The 16217-nt window shown below is 43.5% G+C and overlaps 1 protein-coding gene across 1 annotated transcript in view; it reads left to right on the top strand.

The window, feature by feature from the left end:
• acaca (acetyl-CoA carboxylase alpha) overlaps positions 1-16217 on the top strand; it is a 324414-nt gene that overhangs the window by 94911 nt on the left and 213286 nt on the right. The window contains exons 22-23 of the mRNA XM_038814269.1: positions 452-552; positions 3942-4030. Coding sequence (XP_038670197.1) covers positions 452-552; positions 3942-4030 — 190 coding nt within the window. The remainder of the gene's footprint in view (positions 1-451; positions 553-3941; positions 4031-16217) is intronic.

Raw genomic sequence — 16217 nt, 5'->3', positions numbered from 1 at the left:
CAATGGAGACCCCCAATCTCCAAAAACCTTGTTTTCTCTTGCTGTACATCAAGTGGGAGATGGAACTCCATTCCGACATGAGCTTGCATTCGAATGGCTTGTGGGCCCAGAAATGGATGGTGCCCTCAGCAATATTCCATATATTACCAAGAAGCTATGCCTGTATGAAACGTAATGCGTTGTGCCACAAGGTTTAAAGGTTGCACAGATTCAGTACTTAGATTCTGTTAGTTAGACCATATGGTCAGTGGAAAATACCAAGCAGCTAACAAGCTCCAGAATGCTGTAAATAGGTACCTGATAAAAGATCACTTTCATTCTTTCATTTGGAGATCATCAAATGCTCCCTCAAATTGTAGTATCATTTACACATTTCATGTTAACATTATTGGATGCACTCCTGTAAACTCTCTCTAAAATGCGAGAATTGGTTCCTCTTCTTCATTTTCAGATTGCCAATATATTGGACAGCCATGCTGCAACATTAAACAGGAAGTCTGAGCGGGAGGTGTTCTTCATGAATACGCAGAGTATAGTCCAGCTGGTGCAGAGGTTAGTAATACAATTGGCAGGGGTGGGAGGATTAATACTGAGCATTCATCATCATTGGGCTCTGGAGTCTCACTCAGCTTTTTGACGGGAATGGTCATACAGATCCAGACTGTAGCATCTATGTAGGAAAGGGACAGTTTGTGACTTTGTGCATTGTTTTTGCACTGTGCTGCATTCCACAATCTGGTGGAAGTGAATGATTTATGAATCCCAGTACTGGGGAAAGGGAAATTGGCCACTGTTCTATATTCCCTACAGTGCAGAAGGAGGCCATTCGACCCATTGAGTTTGCACCGACCGCCCAAAAGAGCATTCACCTAGGCCCCATCCCCATAACCCCACCTAACCGTTGGACATTGGGCAATTTAGCATGGCCAATCCTCCTAACCTGCACGTCTTTGGACGATGGAAGAAAACCAGAGCACCCGGAGGAAACCCGCGCAGACACTGGGAGAATGTGCAAACTCCACACAGACAGTCGTTCCTGAGTCAGGAATTGAACCTGGGTCCCTGGTGCTGTGAGGCAGGAATGCTAACCATTGTGCCACCCCTCGTGTCCTCATGGCTGCCTTCTCCTGGAGATGACTGTGAATGTAGATCACTTGTAATTTGGCACGTGGCTATTCCATGGGTAAGTAGCATGCTAACACTCCTCTCCCAAGCTTGATGTGAATAACTCTGGGAAGTGTCAAAGGGCAATACAACTTCACTGGTGTAATTTCTTTTTCTGTGCTTTTTCCCCTCCCCTCCCCAGCTGTAGACAGCTAGGAAAATTGAACGACAGTTTCTGTATCTGCTAGCAGCCAATTGTAGAGTTGTGCAGACTAAATCTGGAGACGGTTACTTGTCACTACAGCTGAGATACTGAAGGACACCAGAGAAATAATTGGAGAATAGGGAGAATGGAAGATGACTAACCATTTTAAAACAACTTTGTCCCAGTTCTGAACTAGTCATATTGGACTCAACATTAATTCTGTTCCCCTCTCCAGAGGTTATGCCAGACCTGCTGAGTATTTCTGGCACATTCTGTTTTTAATTCCAAATCCTTTTTTTCTATAAATTTGAAGTACCCAATTTTTTTCCCCCCCAATTAAGGGGCAATCTAGCTGCGCTGCACATCTTTGCGCTTTGGGGGGGTGAGACCCATACACATATGGGGAGAATGTGCATACTCCACACGGACAATAATCCAGGGCCGGGATTCAAACCCCAGTCCTCAGTGCCAGTCCCAGTGCTAAGCACTGCGCCACATGCCGCCCTTGCCAGGATCAGATATATTCACTAACCACAGTTGGTTGATATGCCGAGCAGTTGTTGAGAATCTTGGAATAATTGGAATGTCCAGTTAAAACTTCTGTCCAGGTTCAAGGCTGCACAGAATCTTCCTCGTGTATTTCTTGTGCTTATCCATTGAAATTGTGATGAGGTTTGTAGTTTGCCTTGGCTCATGTGTATGCATTGGAAATATCACCTTGCAGTGTCTTTGCTTGTTGGTGACTTTCAAATCTGTCTAATAATACAATAATTTGCATCTTTTTATGAAGGCATTTGAATATTAAATGAATGAAAAATGCTTAACCTTTGGATCTCATACAGAATTTCTGTATTTAGTATTTATGTATTCATGCTTTTTTTAAAACAAAATTGATTCAACCCGACATGTTACTGGTTTGATTATTGCAGGAATGTTGCTGAACAGAAACTGTTGTTAAAGCATTTTTTGGAAATGGCCTGTAATCATTTGCTGCCATTGAAATGACCGTCAAATGTAACTGTAGAATGGACGCAAGAACTATGGCGATTATAAAGTTTGATATGGTTTCTTGGGACCAGCCAAGAAGGTTTCCATGTTATCCCATTGATTTCAGTTGAAAAATGTACTCTGTGTCAAAAATATTTCTTGTCTGGTTTACAACCCAGACTAATTATCATCTATATTTTAAATATTTTTTGATGTCTTTTCCTTCTCCTTTTTCACTCTGATATTTGGCCAAGTGACCTCAGATATATGTTCAGCTCTTTTACCCCATTGGCATGGCACGGTCTGAAACACAGTTGTGTAAGCAGGCAACTGAGCACCAGACACAGGGCCAGAGGTTTCGAGTTCCAAAACTTGCAGTGCCTTCAGCTTTTCGCCTTGAGGCGATAACACACTTATCATATCTTGGGATATGAAGACCCACACAAATTCTGAGCTAATTTTTGACCAACTTTACTTTCTGCTTGGGAAAATTATTCCAGTTCAGAACAGGTCAGACCAGCTGATCCAGTGAACTGGTTTAAACTCTTGGCTGCCACAGGATAGAAACACGGCTGGCTGGTTGAAATGCCTAGGCCAGATTGCCTGAGTGTACGTTTGTTCAGTTCACTGATGTATCATTCTATTACAGTGCCGGTTATGACTATTCGCAACATCTAGGCAAGTTAGTAAAGGAATGACTTGTAGGAAAAATCAACAAAAATAAAACCATTTTATAAAATTTAAAAAAAACAATCTTGTAAAATTGCACTAAAAGCAATATACAGTGGATGCTGGAAATTTGAAGTATAAACAGAAAATGCTGGATAAACTCAGCATAGACAAGTTTTGGTAAAACACCGTGTCAAGGTGTCATGGCACCATTAACACTCCACTTTGTTTTATGCCCATAACACCTTTGTTAATCCCCCCTTTTCCCTGACCCATCCCTGTTGTTCTATTCTGTACCCCACCTCTCTTGCATAATTAATTGCAAGGAACAGTACAGCACAAGAACCGTGTTCAGCTCTCCAAGCCTGTACCGGTAATGATACCACCCGTGACCAAATCCCTAAAGATCAAAGAACAATCCAGCACATTACATTTCTACTTTACTTTAGCTCTGTCTAGAAGGGCCATTTGGACTCTAAATGTTAACTCAGATTCTCTCCACAGATGCTGCCGACCTGCTGAGTTTATCCAGAATTTTCTGCTTTCATTGCAAAACTCAACGGTGCAAGAGATCTCTCCCCCCCCCCCCCTTAAAGGGGCAATCACCACATCTGACAACTCAGCAGAGTAAGGGTCACATGGCCTGTGTTGCCCTCAACAGGGACAATCACCAAAGCATCCTTTATTGCAGATTCTTGTTTGATGAGTTTGGTAAACCACTGTAGTATATAATATGTATATTGTGGTAAACGGCTACTGTATTACATGTAATGTGGGAAACCACTGCCTGATGGCTCCGCCTCCCCTAGGGCCCGGTATAAAGGTGGCTGGTCTCTGCCTCTGCCCCAGTTCGGGATCAGAGGCCAGGAGGCTTTCTGTTTAGTTTATTAAAGCCTCAGTTACGTTCACTACTCGTCTTGTGTTCATTTGATGGCACATCAATGAGATGAACTGAACATCTGGGTTCCTTTTTCAGGTACCGCAGTGGAATCCGGGGACACTTGAAGGCTGTCGTCATGGATCTTCTCCGACAATATCTGAAGGTGGAGATCGAATTCCAGCAAGGTTGGTCCTGCCTTATCTAACCAACTTGCAGCACTCAAATGCAGGCACAGCCATGCCTTTGATTTTGCCAGGGGTACTTCTTAAATGTGATCACCTCACCTCCTTTTTGTCATGAGCTAGTTACATACTTACATATGAATTAGGCGCAGGAGAAGGTCATTTGGCCCTGCGAGCCTGCTCTGCCATTTAATAAGATCACGGCTGATTTTTAACCTCAATTCCACATTCCTGCCTCTGCCTGATGAGCATCGTGCTTTCCCGTCTAGAACGAAGAACAATACAGCACAGGAACAGGCCCTTCTGCCCTCCAAACCTACGCCGACCATGGTACCTGCCTAAACTAAAACCGTATGCACTTAACGGAGTCCGTATCCTTCCATTCCCACCCTATTCATATATTTGTCTTGATGCCCCATAAATGCTGCTATCGTACCTGCTCTCACCGCCTCCCCAGGCAGCGTGTTCCATACATTTACCACCTTCTAAGTAAAAACTTGCCTCGCACATCTGTTCTGAACTTACCCCCACGCACTTTCAACCTATGTCCCCTTGTGCTTGACTCCTACCCGAGGAAAGAGCACCCGAGGAAAGAGCATCCGACTATCCACTCTATCCATGCCACTCGTAATCTTGTAGACCTTATCAGGTCGCCTCTCAACCTCTGTCATTCCAGTGAGAACAGACCGAGTTTTTTAACCTCTCCTCATAGCTCATGCCCTCCATACCAGGCAACATCCTAGTAAACCGCTTCTGTACTCTTTCCAAAGCATCCACATCCTTCTGGTAGTGTGGCGACCAGAATTTTACACACAACTCCAAATGAGGCCTAACTAAGGTCTAACTAAATACAGCTGCAACATAACTTGCCAATTTTTATATTCAATGCCTTGACCAATGCATATGCCTTCTTGACCACCTTATCCACATGCGTTGCCACTTTCAGTGATAGGTGGTCATGCACGCCCAAATCTCTCTGCCTGTCAGTACTCGCAAGAGTTCTACCATTTATTGTGTAGTTCCAGCTTTTTGTCTGCCTTTTGTTGAATTTGCTTATTTTATATTCAGACAAAGGGACTAATGCCAGCAGAAGAAAACCGATTTGGAGGTGCCTTTGTGCCAGTGGTGAGCTTGTACCTCCAGATAGGTGTAGCAGTGACATTGTTAAAGTAGGATTTACGTTCTATTCCTTTTAATTGGAAATCTCAAAAATCTGAATTATCCAGCAATTTATTGCATCATAATAAATAGGCTTGCTTTGCGAAGGAGTGTGTTGTGGTTCGAAATGTGTACCACTATTAATTTACCACAAGATGGCAGCAGTGTATTGTTCGAGCAGGATAGGCATAGACCATTGCGTTAGAAGGAGCTCCTGGAATATTCCCTGCAGTCAGAGGTATGTGCGATATTGTGCAGTTAAGGTGAAATCTGCTGTGCCAGTAAAAGTGCATTTAAAATAGAATTAAGGAATGACTTGGACCAGAATCATCTTGTGCAAACGAGTGAGAATGAACCATAATTGGCTGCACAGTGAGACTAGGAAAGGATAGAATTCGGACTGCTGTACTCCCATGACTAGGTAACTCTACACTATTCATTGCTATTCAGTGACTGCTACAGGAAGAGCACGCACATTGACACCTGATTTTTTTTTTAAGACTTGCATAGTGAATTGCAAGATGCCAGGACATCCCAAAGGACAGCCACTGGTTTGTAATGTCGGAAACATAATGTTCACAGCACGGGCCCACAGCTAAATGCCATACTCGCCAAATGATCAGTTTTTAAACGGATGTTAGTTGAAGGATAAACATTGGCCGGGAGATAATTCCCCGCTTTTCTTTGTGCCATGGGAATCTTTTACTTTCACCTGCGAAACAGGCTAGGCTTCAACTTTATGCTTCATCCAAACATCAGCACCCTCTTACAGAGTAATAATAATCAGAATAATCACTTATTGTCACAAGTAGGCTTCAATGAAGTTACTGTGAAAAGCCCCTAGTCGCCACATTCCGGCACCTGTTCGGGGAAGCCTGGTGGGGTATTAGTTGCAAATTGTCTTCAATAATGGGCGGCACCGTAGCGCAGTGGATAGCACTGTGGCTTCACAGCGCCTGGGTCCCGGGTTAGATTCCCGGCTTGGGTCACTGGCTGTGCGGAGTCTGCACGTTCTCCCCATGTCTGCGTGGGTTTCCTCCGGGCGCTCCGGTTTCCGTCCCACAAGTCCCAAAGGACATGCTTGTTAGGTGAATTGGACATTCTGAATTCTCCCTCTGTGTACCTGAACAGGCGTCGGAGTGTGGTGACGAGGGGCTTTTCACAGTAACTTCATTGCAGTGTTAATGTAAGCCTATTTTTGACAATAATAAAGATTATTAAGTTGCCCACGTCTTGGGTTAACTAAGTATTAATGCCTATAACTATTTTCACATGTACAGTAAAGGGTACACGCTAGTAGTAGTCTTCTTGCATGGGTCTACACATGCCTCTGTTCAACACCACTTTGACCCCTGGGTTTGGGTCACGTACCTTCTTGCATCACTGTGTGGGTTGTACTGTACTTAGTCCCACATTAGCCCGAGATACGTCTGACCCTTGTACTATGCAACCCTCCCTCCTGTACTGCGATACAGTATCAGCCTTGATTTTTATGCTCGGGTCCCGAAATGGGTCTCGAGTCCACAGCCCCCTGATTTGGAGGAAGAATACTATCGACTGAGCCACAACTGACATCAGCGCGTTGGGGGAATATAGCAATGGGCAAATACTGGTCTCTACTTTTCTGGGTGGGTGAGTCTTATAGATTTTCTGGATTTTTCAGCAGCTGCTCGTTTGCTTCTGACTCTCCTTTCCTGTGTTGACTGCCCTGGTTAAGCACAAGTTGAAAATGAGTTGTTTGTCGCTGATGTTGCCTAATGCAGACCTCCACCTGGACTAGAGATTTCAGTTTTGGGTATCGCATCTCAAGAAGGATGTAATAATGTTGGAGAGTGTTAGGTGCAGACTTACCAGTCTGGGGTGAAGGGGGTAAATTATTAGAGCAGTTTGCTTATAAATTGGCTTATATTCCGAAAGAGAAAATGCAGGAAAATCTCAGCAAGTCTGGCAGCATCTGTAGGGAGAGAAAAGAGCTAATGTTTCGAGTCCGATGATTCTTTGTCAAAGCTAACAGACAGAGAAAGTGGGAAATATTTATACTGTGGAGTGAGAATGAAAGATGAGTCATAGCCATTCCCTTGAGTTTGGAAGATTGAGGAGTGACTTAAGGGAGGTGTTCAAAAGGATTTCCTACAGTGTGTAAAAGAAATTACCCCTCAGGTGGAGAAATCCAGTTCATGAGGGCATTAGTTTTAACTTGGGGAGAGAGAGAGGGCATTCTGGAGTAAAAATTCGGAAGTTTTTTTAAATACAGACAGTAGCTGAAATCTGGTAAGGATACCAAGGGATAGGAATCAAATGTAGGTAAATGAAATAGACTGACACCATCAGCTTTGGTCTAATTGAATGCTGGAGCAGGCAAGGGGCTGAATGGCATACATTTGTTCTTTTGTACATTTACTGCAACACCAATGGAATGCAGCGCTCAGTTACAAATTAATACTTTTGAATCCTTCCAATTAATAGCGTGTATCCATTTTGTGTTTGTTTGGCATATTTTGATTAATGTTACGCTAGCCCGTTGTTTAGTGCTGTGGCTTTGTATGCGGCAAATAGGTTGGAGAGTTTCATGTGGAGTCGGTATGAGGTCTTCATTGCTTCGAGGGCAGAGTTCTGTAGGTTCACCATTAAATAAAATGAAAACCCTATTTATGAAAGATAGCTGGGTGTACAGTCTTGCTGTATGCCATTTTAACAATAGCAAAACAGACTTTAGATTCTTTCTGAAATTAATTAAATTCTCACCTCCTTTTGCCACTATAAATAAACTGGTGTATGTGTAATGAATTGGTACCAGTGTAAGCGAGGCATGCCTCAGGGTAGTTTTCATTCCAGTGTCTATTTGGATGCATGGCAGTATTAACTGTCAGTGGGCTCATTATGATCCAACTCCTCTCGCTTCCTCCACCCCTCCCCCTACATGTTCTCAATCAGTGGATTCATTCTGTGACTGTCTCTGTTCCTGTTTTGTGAGTTCCTTCAGCTCATCATACACGCAGAAGGCTCACCTGTGGGATTGAAATGAGAATCATAGAATTGTACAGCACAGAAAGAGGCCATGGAGTCAACACCGCTTTTTTGAAGGGCAGTCCCCTTTGAAAGAGCCAGCGCTGATTCAGCAGGCCAAATGGCGACCAGTATTCAGAAAGAAGCAAAGCCCCAAGTACAAAGGAATTGGTGTGTTCTGACCATCTCCCGCATGGGAGGTCACATACATCATGCATGGTGCCATGAAACATGAACATGTCTGTTTCTTCATGGTAGTTCTTCTGTTTCATCGGAAGCTGAGGTTCCTGCGATTAGTCTAACAAGGACATCATAATTTTGGTGTGTACTATGGAGGGTTGAAGCCCCTGCTTTTATTTAAAATAAATGAATCATGCAATGCAGTTAATAATTCAACTTAACGGATGGATCTGTGAAATCCGGTGAGTCAGCGCAGGAACTACAAAACATCCCAGACAAAATTGGTAAAGTGGGCAGAACTCTGGTAAATGCATCAATTTGGAACAAGGCAAGTATTGCACATTGGAGGAAAGATTGAAAGACACAATTGCTCTTTTGTTATTGTTGTTGCTGCTGCTGTTGAATGACCCATGGGAGAGGCCAAAAGAGATTGAGAGTAATTATAAACTCGGCCATTGTGAAACAGCAGTCCGTAAAGTCAAAAGGATGTTGAATGAGCTAAATCACTGAATTAAAGAGAGTACAGGCTGGATTGTTGAATTTATATAGTGCTGTACCGTGAGCACTATATTCTGGTCTGGTCACCGAAGCACAGGATGGATGATCAACCAAGCTCCAGAAGCGGTGGAGAGGAAAGTTATGAAGAAAGGCTAGAAAAGTTATGACTTTACAGTTCAAAGTGAGCGAGGCAATTTCTAAGTGCACAAGGTACATCTTTATACTAGGCAAATGGAAATAAGACAGAATCCAGGAAATAAGACAGAATCCAGGGTACTATTTTAGGTCATACCAGGGTTGCTGGACAAGAGGTCAACTTGCAAACGGGTAAGGGATTAATTACAGGGAAGCACTTCATTGTGCAAAGAATGGTCAACACCAGGGATGGATTCTGGTTGAGATAATGGAGCCCCAAAGCATTTAAAGAGTAGTTATGTGTTGCATGGGGATCAGCTTTAGATTTTAATACAAGGATATGCTAGATGTGGTGAAGAGCCTGTCCCTGAAGAAATTCACTCCTCTCAAGGAAGCGGGATCTGCTCAGCCAAGGTAGGCATAAATATAACATGCATTTGAGGATAACCCAAAGAATGAGGTGTACTAGCATGGCCGTGTCCTTTCCTGGTTATTTGGTTTGTGGTAATTTTTTTGCTTTTAAAAGCCCAGCCTCTTATGAACAATGTTTTGACAGATGTGTACCATTGATGTCACATAACACAAGGATTGTGCCAACTGATTAAGCTACCTTTTGAGCCCAATGAAAGATTTGTGGAATACTTTGTTAAATTGAAAATATTGCCACTTGTTAGGTAAATAGCCAAATTACACAGACTGAGGATCTTTCCAGGTTTGATCCCAAGTCTGCTGATCTCGACTAGTTTAAACCAATGGTATTTGCGATTTTCTCCAAGCAGTGAAATAATTATGGAGGGTGGCATTTCAGTAATAGTGTCTCTGTCTCCAAACATCAGGGGCGGAATTCTCCGACTCCCCGCAGGGTTGGGGAATCGCCCGTGGCTGGCGTAAATCCCGCCCCCGCCGTGACCGGAATTCTCCGCCACCCAGGAATCGGCGGGAGTGGGAATCGAGCCCTGCCGATCGGCGTGCCCCCCACAGCGATTCTCCGGCCCGCGATGGGCCGAAGCCCTGCCGCTGACAGGTCTCTCCCGCCGGCAGGAGTTGGAGCACCTCTGGTGCCGGTGGGATTGGCGGCGCGAGCGGGCCCCCGGGGTCCGGGGGGGGGGGGGCGGAGCGATCGGACCCGGGGGGGTGCCCCCACGGTGGCCTGGCCCGCGATCGAGGCCCACCGATTGGGCGGGCCAGTGCCGTGGGGGCACTCATTTTCTTCCGCCTCCACCATGGCGGAGGCAGAAGAGGGCCCCCACCGCGCATGCGCCGGTGGTGACGTCAGCGGCTGCTGACGCACCAGCGCATGCGCAGACCGGCGAAGGCCTTTTGGCCAGCCCTGATGCCGGGCGGCGGGCGCCAAAGGCCGTTGGCGGCGGTTGTGGCACCAGTCGGCGTGGCGGAAATCACTCCGGCGTGGGCCTAGCCCCTAAAGGGTGCGGAGAATTCCGCACCTTTGGGGAGGCCCGATGCCGGAGTGGTTGGCGCCACTCTGCTACGCCGGGACCCCCCCCCCCCCCCCCCCCCCCCCCCCCCGCCCTGCCGGGTAGGGGAGAATCCCGGCTCAGATTTCCAGATGCGTTTGTCCAGCTGTTGGGAGTGCAATAATCCTTATTCACTGATGTTTATGAAATCTTCACACATTTCCTTTGTTGACCTGCAGCACCTTTTCAGCCACGGAATTCTATGTCGCACGTTGAACGTTAATGAGGAACTGCTTAAAATGTGAACATATAGAATGACCTGTCTTTCTGATGAGCTATACACTGAAGTAGTTTTATCTACCATAGTCCTACATTAACTCTAAATGCCCTGTCACGGATATTCATAAACATCAACTGGTCCACTGCACTGTAATTGTGGTCTAGTGGCTGGGGGTGGAATTGGGATGGTGCACCGCCATTGGTTTTCAAAAAAGTTTTTTTGCAAACATCAACAGTGGCTGCAAGAAAAGCTCTGATCTCACTATGGGAAGATTCAATGGGGCCGATTTTCCTCTGCCCATCTCTCTCTCTCTCTCGCTCTCGCTCTCTCTCTGTGGAGATGCCGGCGTTGGACTGGGGTGAGCACAGTAAGAAGTCTTACAACACCAGGTTAAAGTCCAACAGGTTTGTTTCAAACACGAGCTTTCGGAGCGCAGCTCCTTCCTCAGGTGAATTCTCTCTACACTGTGAGTGTACCAACAATACAGGGACTGCACCATTTCAAGAAGGCAGCTCGTCACCAACTTTGTGAGGGCAATTGGGGATGGGCAATCAATGCTGGCTTGGCCAGCAATGCTCCCCTTCCCTTAAGCCCCTAAAGCTGTTTCCTCTCATCTGGAATTAAAAGAGAAGCTTCCAGGTTAAGTTAGCAGCCTCCACCAATTCCACCATTGTTCTCCATAACTACGCTTTCTTTTCCTACTGCACCAGGTACTCATAAACATCCTACAGGAATGTCTGGATTCCTATTGGGTTGTTGATAACATTCTAGTAATGGCACCTTTGAACAAACATGAAGCACAAATACATTTAAAGCTTTCTGTGAATCTTACTATTTTACTATCTGATGAATTCAAAGTCCTTTGCCTCCTCCTATTGCACTTCCATCTGACTTTTGTCCCTTTAAGCCTGTGGTTGTTTGAAGTAAACCGCTTTCTCCCTTTTAGAACGTCAGTACAGTGACTCGTACATGCCCGATTGGCTTGGTGGTTATTCTCCAGGCTCAGTATTTCTGTTGTGTTACACCCGTGAGGCCAACAGCGTGCTGGTTTCAATTCCTGCACCGGCTAAGGTTATTCATGAAAGCCATGCCTTGTCACCCTTGTGGTGATCCTCAGGTTAAATCACCACCAGTCAGCTCTCCACCTCAAAAGGGCAAAGAAGCCTATGGCTATCTGGAACTATGGTGACTTACCGTACCTTACCAAACTATCCTTTGTGTAAATCCTTTCATATGTCCAAAAGTCAACAATGCAAATGTAATAGTTCCTAAAATTATTGTTAAGGAAGTGATAGTACTAAAGCCATGCTAAGGTGGTGGAGAACGTTTGGAACTGAGCTTAATTCTAAAGTAAAGATTGGCACATTACCACGGGTCTGGAGGGAGAAACCCATCTACATATTAGCAAGGTCACATTGATGCTGTGCACCCAGACTCTCAGGAACTTCCAATCCACAAACTTCCCTTTCTAGATAATTTAACATTTGGAATTCACTTTCAGGGTTTAATAAAAAGCAGTATTGGTGAAAGTGAAGCAACAAAATTCTCAAGTATATTTGGATGTTCCATCTATGATGGCTATTAAGGATTGGGAGGAGCAAAGTGATAAGTTACAGAACATTTGTTATCAAAAGAAGGAGGTGCATCAATATTTAATGCCCAACAAGGGGCCCTCACTGCATTTTACTGCTGTTATAATTGTTGTACAAAAGGTTCATTTTACGTCATTTTCACTAACCCTTTAGTGGTTTAAATAACATTGCAAATCATTAGCATGACTTCAAAAGTCTCTTCTAACCCAGATTTCAGCTAGTGAGCTGCCATTCAGGCTGTTTTCTGAGAGTATGTGGTGTAGACCTCGACTGCAGATGACCAGTTGTGTTAGTCAAATTTTACGTTTCATTAGTTAGATCATTTGAAGGATGTCATGATTGCTTTGCCAGTCCTAGCAGATGGACAGGCTGCCGTTATGCAAAATTCCGATAATTTGGGAATGCAGATGGCACAAAACCAGAAATATAATGGTTCAGCATCTTGTTGCAACGAGCTCATGCTGAATTTAGCCTTCTATATGAACATTGTTGTTTGATGATGATAAGGAAGAATTCACCAGGTTTAAGCAATCCAGGATCTATGAAAGACCACCTTTTGCCACCTCTTCATAATCAAAGGATGTTGGACCTTCCAGTTGGCAGTATTTCACTGGGTCTTGGAAAAGTTTATTGATAATTTTATCTTTACAATTTTCTTTCCTTTTTATCAAATCTTTGATTCTTGCTAGACCACAGTTCCATGTTTGCCAGAAATTGCACATCAGCCAAATGGACGGCCTTCACACTTGAGTATTGGTGGGGCAATCAATTGTGGAGGGCAGCACAGCTGGGCTTGATCTTGGATCTCGCTGGAATACACATATTTAAAAAAACAATATTGTCCCCTCCCCTTCAGACCAATTGTGCTCTATCAGTGCCATGATTGAGATTAGCTGGCTCCAAGTAGACAGTCGATCATGAACTTTAGCTTTTGTGACGCAGTAGTATATATGGCAATACTTTTATATACCAAGTCATGTTGGAAGAAGTCCAGTCATGCTGTGACTCCCCAAGCATCTCTTCAGAAGATTCAAATTAATGAGCATGAAATCATTCATTGCTTCCCACAGTAATTGACATCCACTTGCTCCAAGACCAAGTAAAAAGAATTATACTATTTTAAAGAGCTATTATTAACGTATAAAAGACTGTTATTTTAAAATTTACCCTTCCCTAGGTGGGCAATGTACTATACTCCCAGACTGAGATTTGTAGTTAGGCTAACACCGGATTTTGGGGTTCAGTCAATGCTTCCAAATCATTGTTAAATAAATGTTGTTGATCTCTTGGCCATTTCTTAGTGGGAGCAAGTACTTAGTGCAAACGGCCCAGAATTAGCATTAAATTGGCAATCTGACTAAACAATGACATTAGGATTGCTGATGAGGTAAATGGAAATATTCACACCAGAAAGGCAGGGAAGGCACCTGAATCTTCGATTAGGACATGCATGATGCTGGGAGCCTTACTTATGGATGCTAATGGACATTGAAATTATTTGATTCCCCAATGCTGGCATTTGAGCTCGAGTATCATTAAAAATATAGATACTTAAAGCCATTTTTGCGCTTTTAATAAGGAGTACTCCCAAGGTTTACTTCCGCAAATTTTGTAATCTAAACAATTTCAGAGGGCAATAGGTTGATGGTAGGTGCTGCATTTTCAGTTTTGGATGCTCAGTTTTCTTTTTTTATAAATTTAGAGTACCCAAATCATTTTTTCCAATTTAACGTGTCCAATCCACCTAACCTGCACATCCTGGGTTGTGGGGGTGAAACCCACGCAAACACGGGGAGAATGCAAACTCCACATGGACAGTTGGATGCTCAGTTGAGGCAGCTTTTAAAAAAAAAAAAGAAGATACATTTAGTGTACCCAATTATTTTTTTTCCAATTAAGAGGCAAAACGTATTGTGAACTGTTTTAATAATCAGAGCATCCACCCACCCCTCTCTGTACATTGGTACTGAGGGGAGGGTATCCTGTTTCTCCAACACAAAATTAGTGTTTGTACCGTTTGGCCTTGTATATATTTTTTTACTGTTTTAATAAAAAGATATGGCCAATCCACATAACCTGCACATCTTTGGGTTGTGGGGGTGAAACCCATGCAGACACAAGGAGAATGTGCAAACAACACACAGTGACCCAGGGCCAGGATTCGAACCAGTGTCCCCAGCGCCGTAGTCCCAGTGCTAACCACTGCACCACGTGCTGCCCTAGTTGAGGCATCTTTATGGGTTGCACAATTGGTTTATGATTGCCCAGATGTTCACCATTGGTTAAGGTAGTAGTGATGGAGGAGTAGCAAGCTTTGGTGAATGGTCATGTCAGGTGTTTCTTTATCACAATCACCGTCTCCCCTGGAACTTCACTTTCGTTGGAAAACAAAGCGCGGCGATCATCTTGAAGGAAAACCTAAATCATGTCGTCAATGAAATGTGCAGCTCTGCGTCTTGGCTGTCGACACAATAAACATGACACAGTGCAAGCACTTTCTACACTAACAAATTTTGTCAGCATTTGTCTCTGATCTATCTGCAGTATCTGCTTCAACAGTTTCCTGGCGCACTTCAAAGCAACAGAAGAATTTTAAAAGAAAGCAAAAGACTGTTTTTCCTTTGGTGCTTTTGAATTTTATTTTTCTATTCAAACATCCCTCAAAGTAGCAAAATACACTCTTTGTTTTTTTTGTCCTTAAAAGAGCATGTCACAGGGGCAGCACGGTGGCACAGTGGTTAGCATTGCTGCCTACGGCGCTGAGGATCAGGGTTCGAATCCCGGCCCTGGGTCACTGTCCGTGTGGAGTTTGCACATTCTCCCCGTGTCTGTGTGGGTTTCGGCCCCACAACCCAAAGATGTGCAGGTTAGGTGAATTGGCCACGCTAAATTGCCCCTTAATTGGAAAAAATAATTGGGTACTCTAAATTTATTTTTTAAAAAAGAGCATGTCACTTAAACTAAGGCCCACATTAGTAGCAGATTAATATGTGGTTTGTTACATGATCATTTTCTTGTAATCATTAATGATCTGATCATTTTTTTTTTGACCCAGCAGAAACCAGTGCAAATATTAAGCAAAAATCTGTGTAGACTGCTTTAATATAACAGATAAGAGCTGTCTTCGTATTGTGTTAAATGATTTTAAAGATTAGAGGAGATCATTAGAAGAAGAGCGTACATCATGGAGCACAGGTATTGGAGTCTGTAAGAATCGGAACGTCTATGTTGAAGCTGGACTCTGAAGGTGGAAAAGCTTGAATGGATGTGAAGTTGAGGCTGGCAGCACCAAAGTCCTATAGTACAGACCATCACTTGGGTTGGATGGAGTAAAGTTAGTCAGGGGGTTGGATGGAGTAAAGTTAGTCAGGAAGTTGGAGTGGGAGACAAGTGAGTCATGATTTCAACACCAGAGAAGGCACAGGCACCATATTTTGATTTGAGTAATAATAACACTAAAACATAGTGGTAATGATAAAATAGAGAAAGGATGGAGTGTGACTGGGGGGAAAAACAGCTTGGAGGCGACAGTGAAATAGTATAATAGCCTGAGGACCGAACAATTCTCCCTGTTTTGTTACAATTCAACAAGTTCCACTTAATAATATTTTATATAATCTGTTTTATTTATTTATATATATATATATATATATATATATATATACACACCTCTCAAAATCTAATTATATTCTTTAAAATGCCACTGTTTTACTCTGCACTTAATAATTGTGGGCAACGCTCCTAATTTTTGACTTCATTATTTGGCCTGTGTGTTATTCATTGTGATCCAGATGGATTTGCAGAATTTTTGAAAATTCCAACTTGCACATAATTTGCAGGTTTCAGGATAATTATTTACCATTACAACTCTCCCCAGATATTGCCAGAATAATAATGCGACATGAATAATGTGATTAAATATAACG

This window comes from Scyliorhinus canicula, chromosome 12, assembly GCF_902713615.1.
Source record: "Scyliorhinus canicula chromosome 12, sScyCan1.1, whole genome shotgun sequence".
Classification (NCBI taxonomy): Eukaryota; Metazoa; Chordata; class Chondrichthyes; order Carcharhiniformes; family Scyliorhinidae; genus Scyliorhinus; species Scyliorhinus canicula.
The sequence above is the reverse complement of the archived record's forward strand: the minus strand, read 5'-3'. Positions and strand labels throughout refer to the sequence as shown.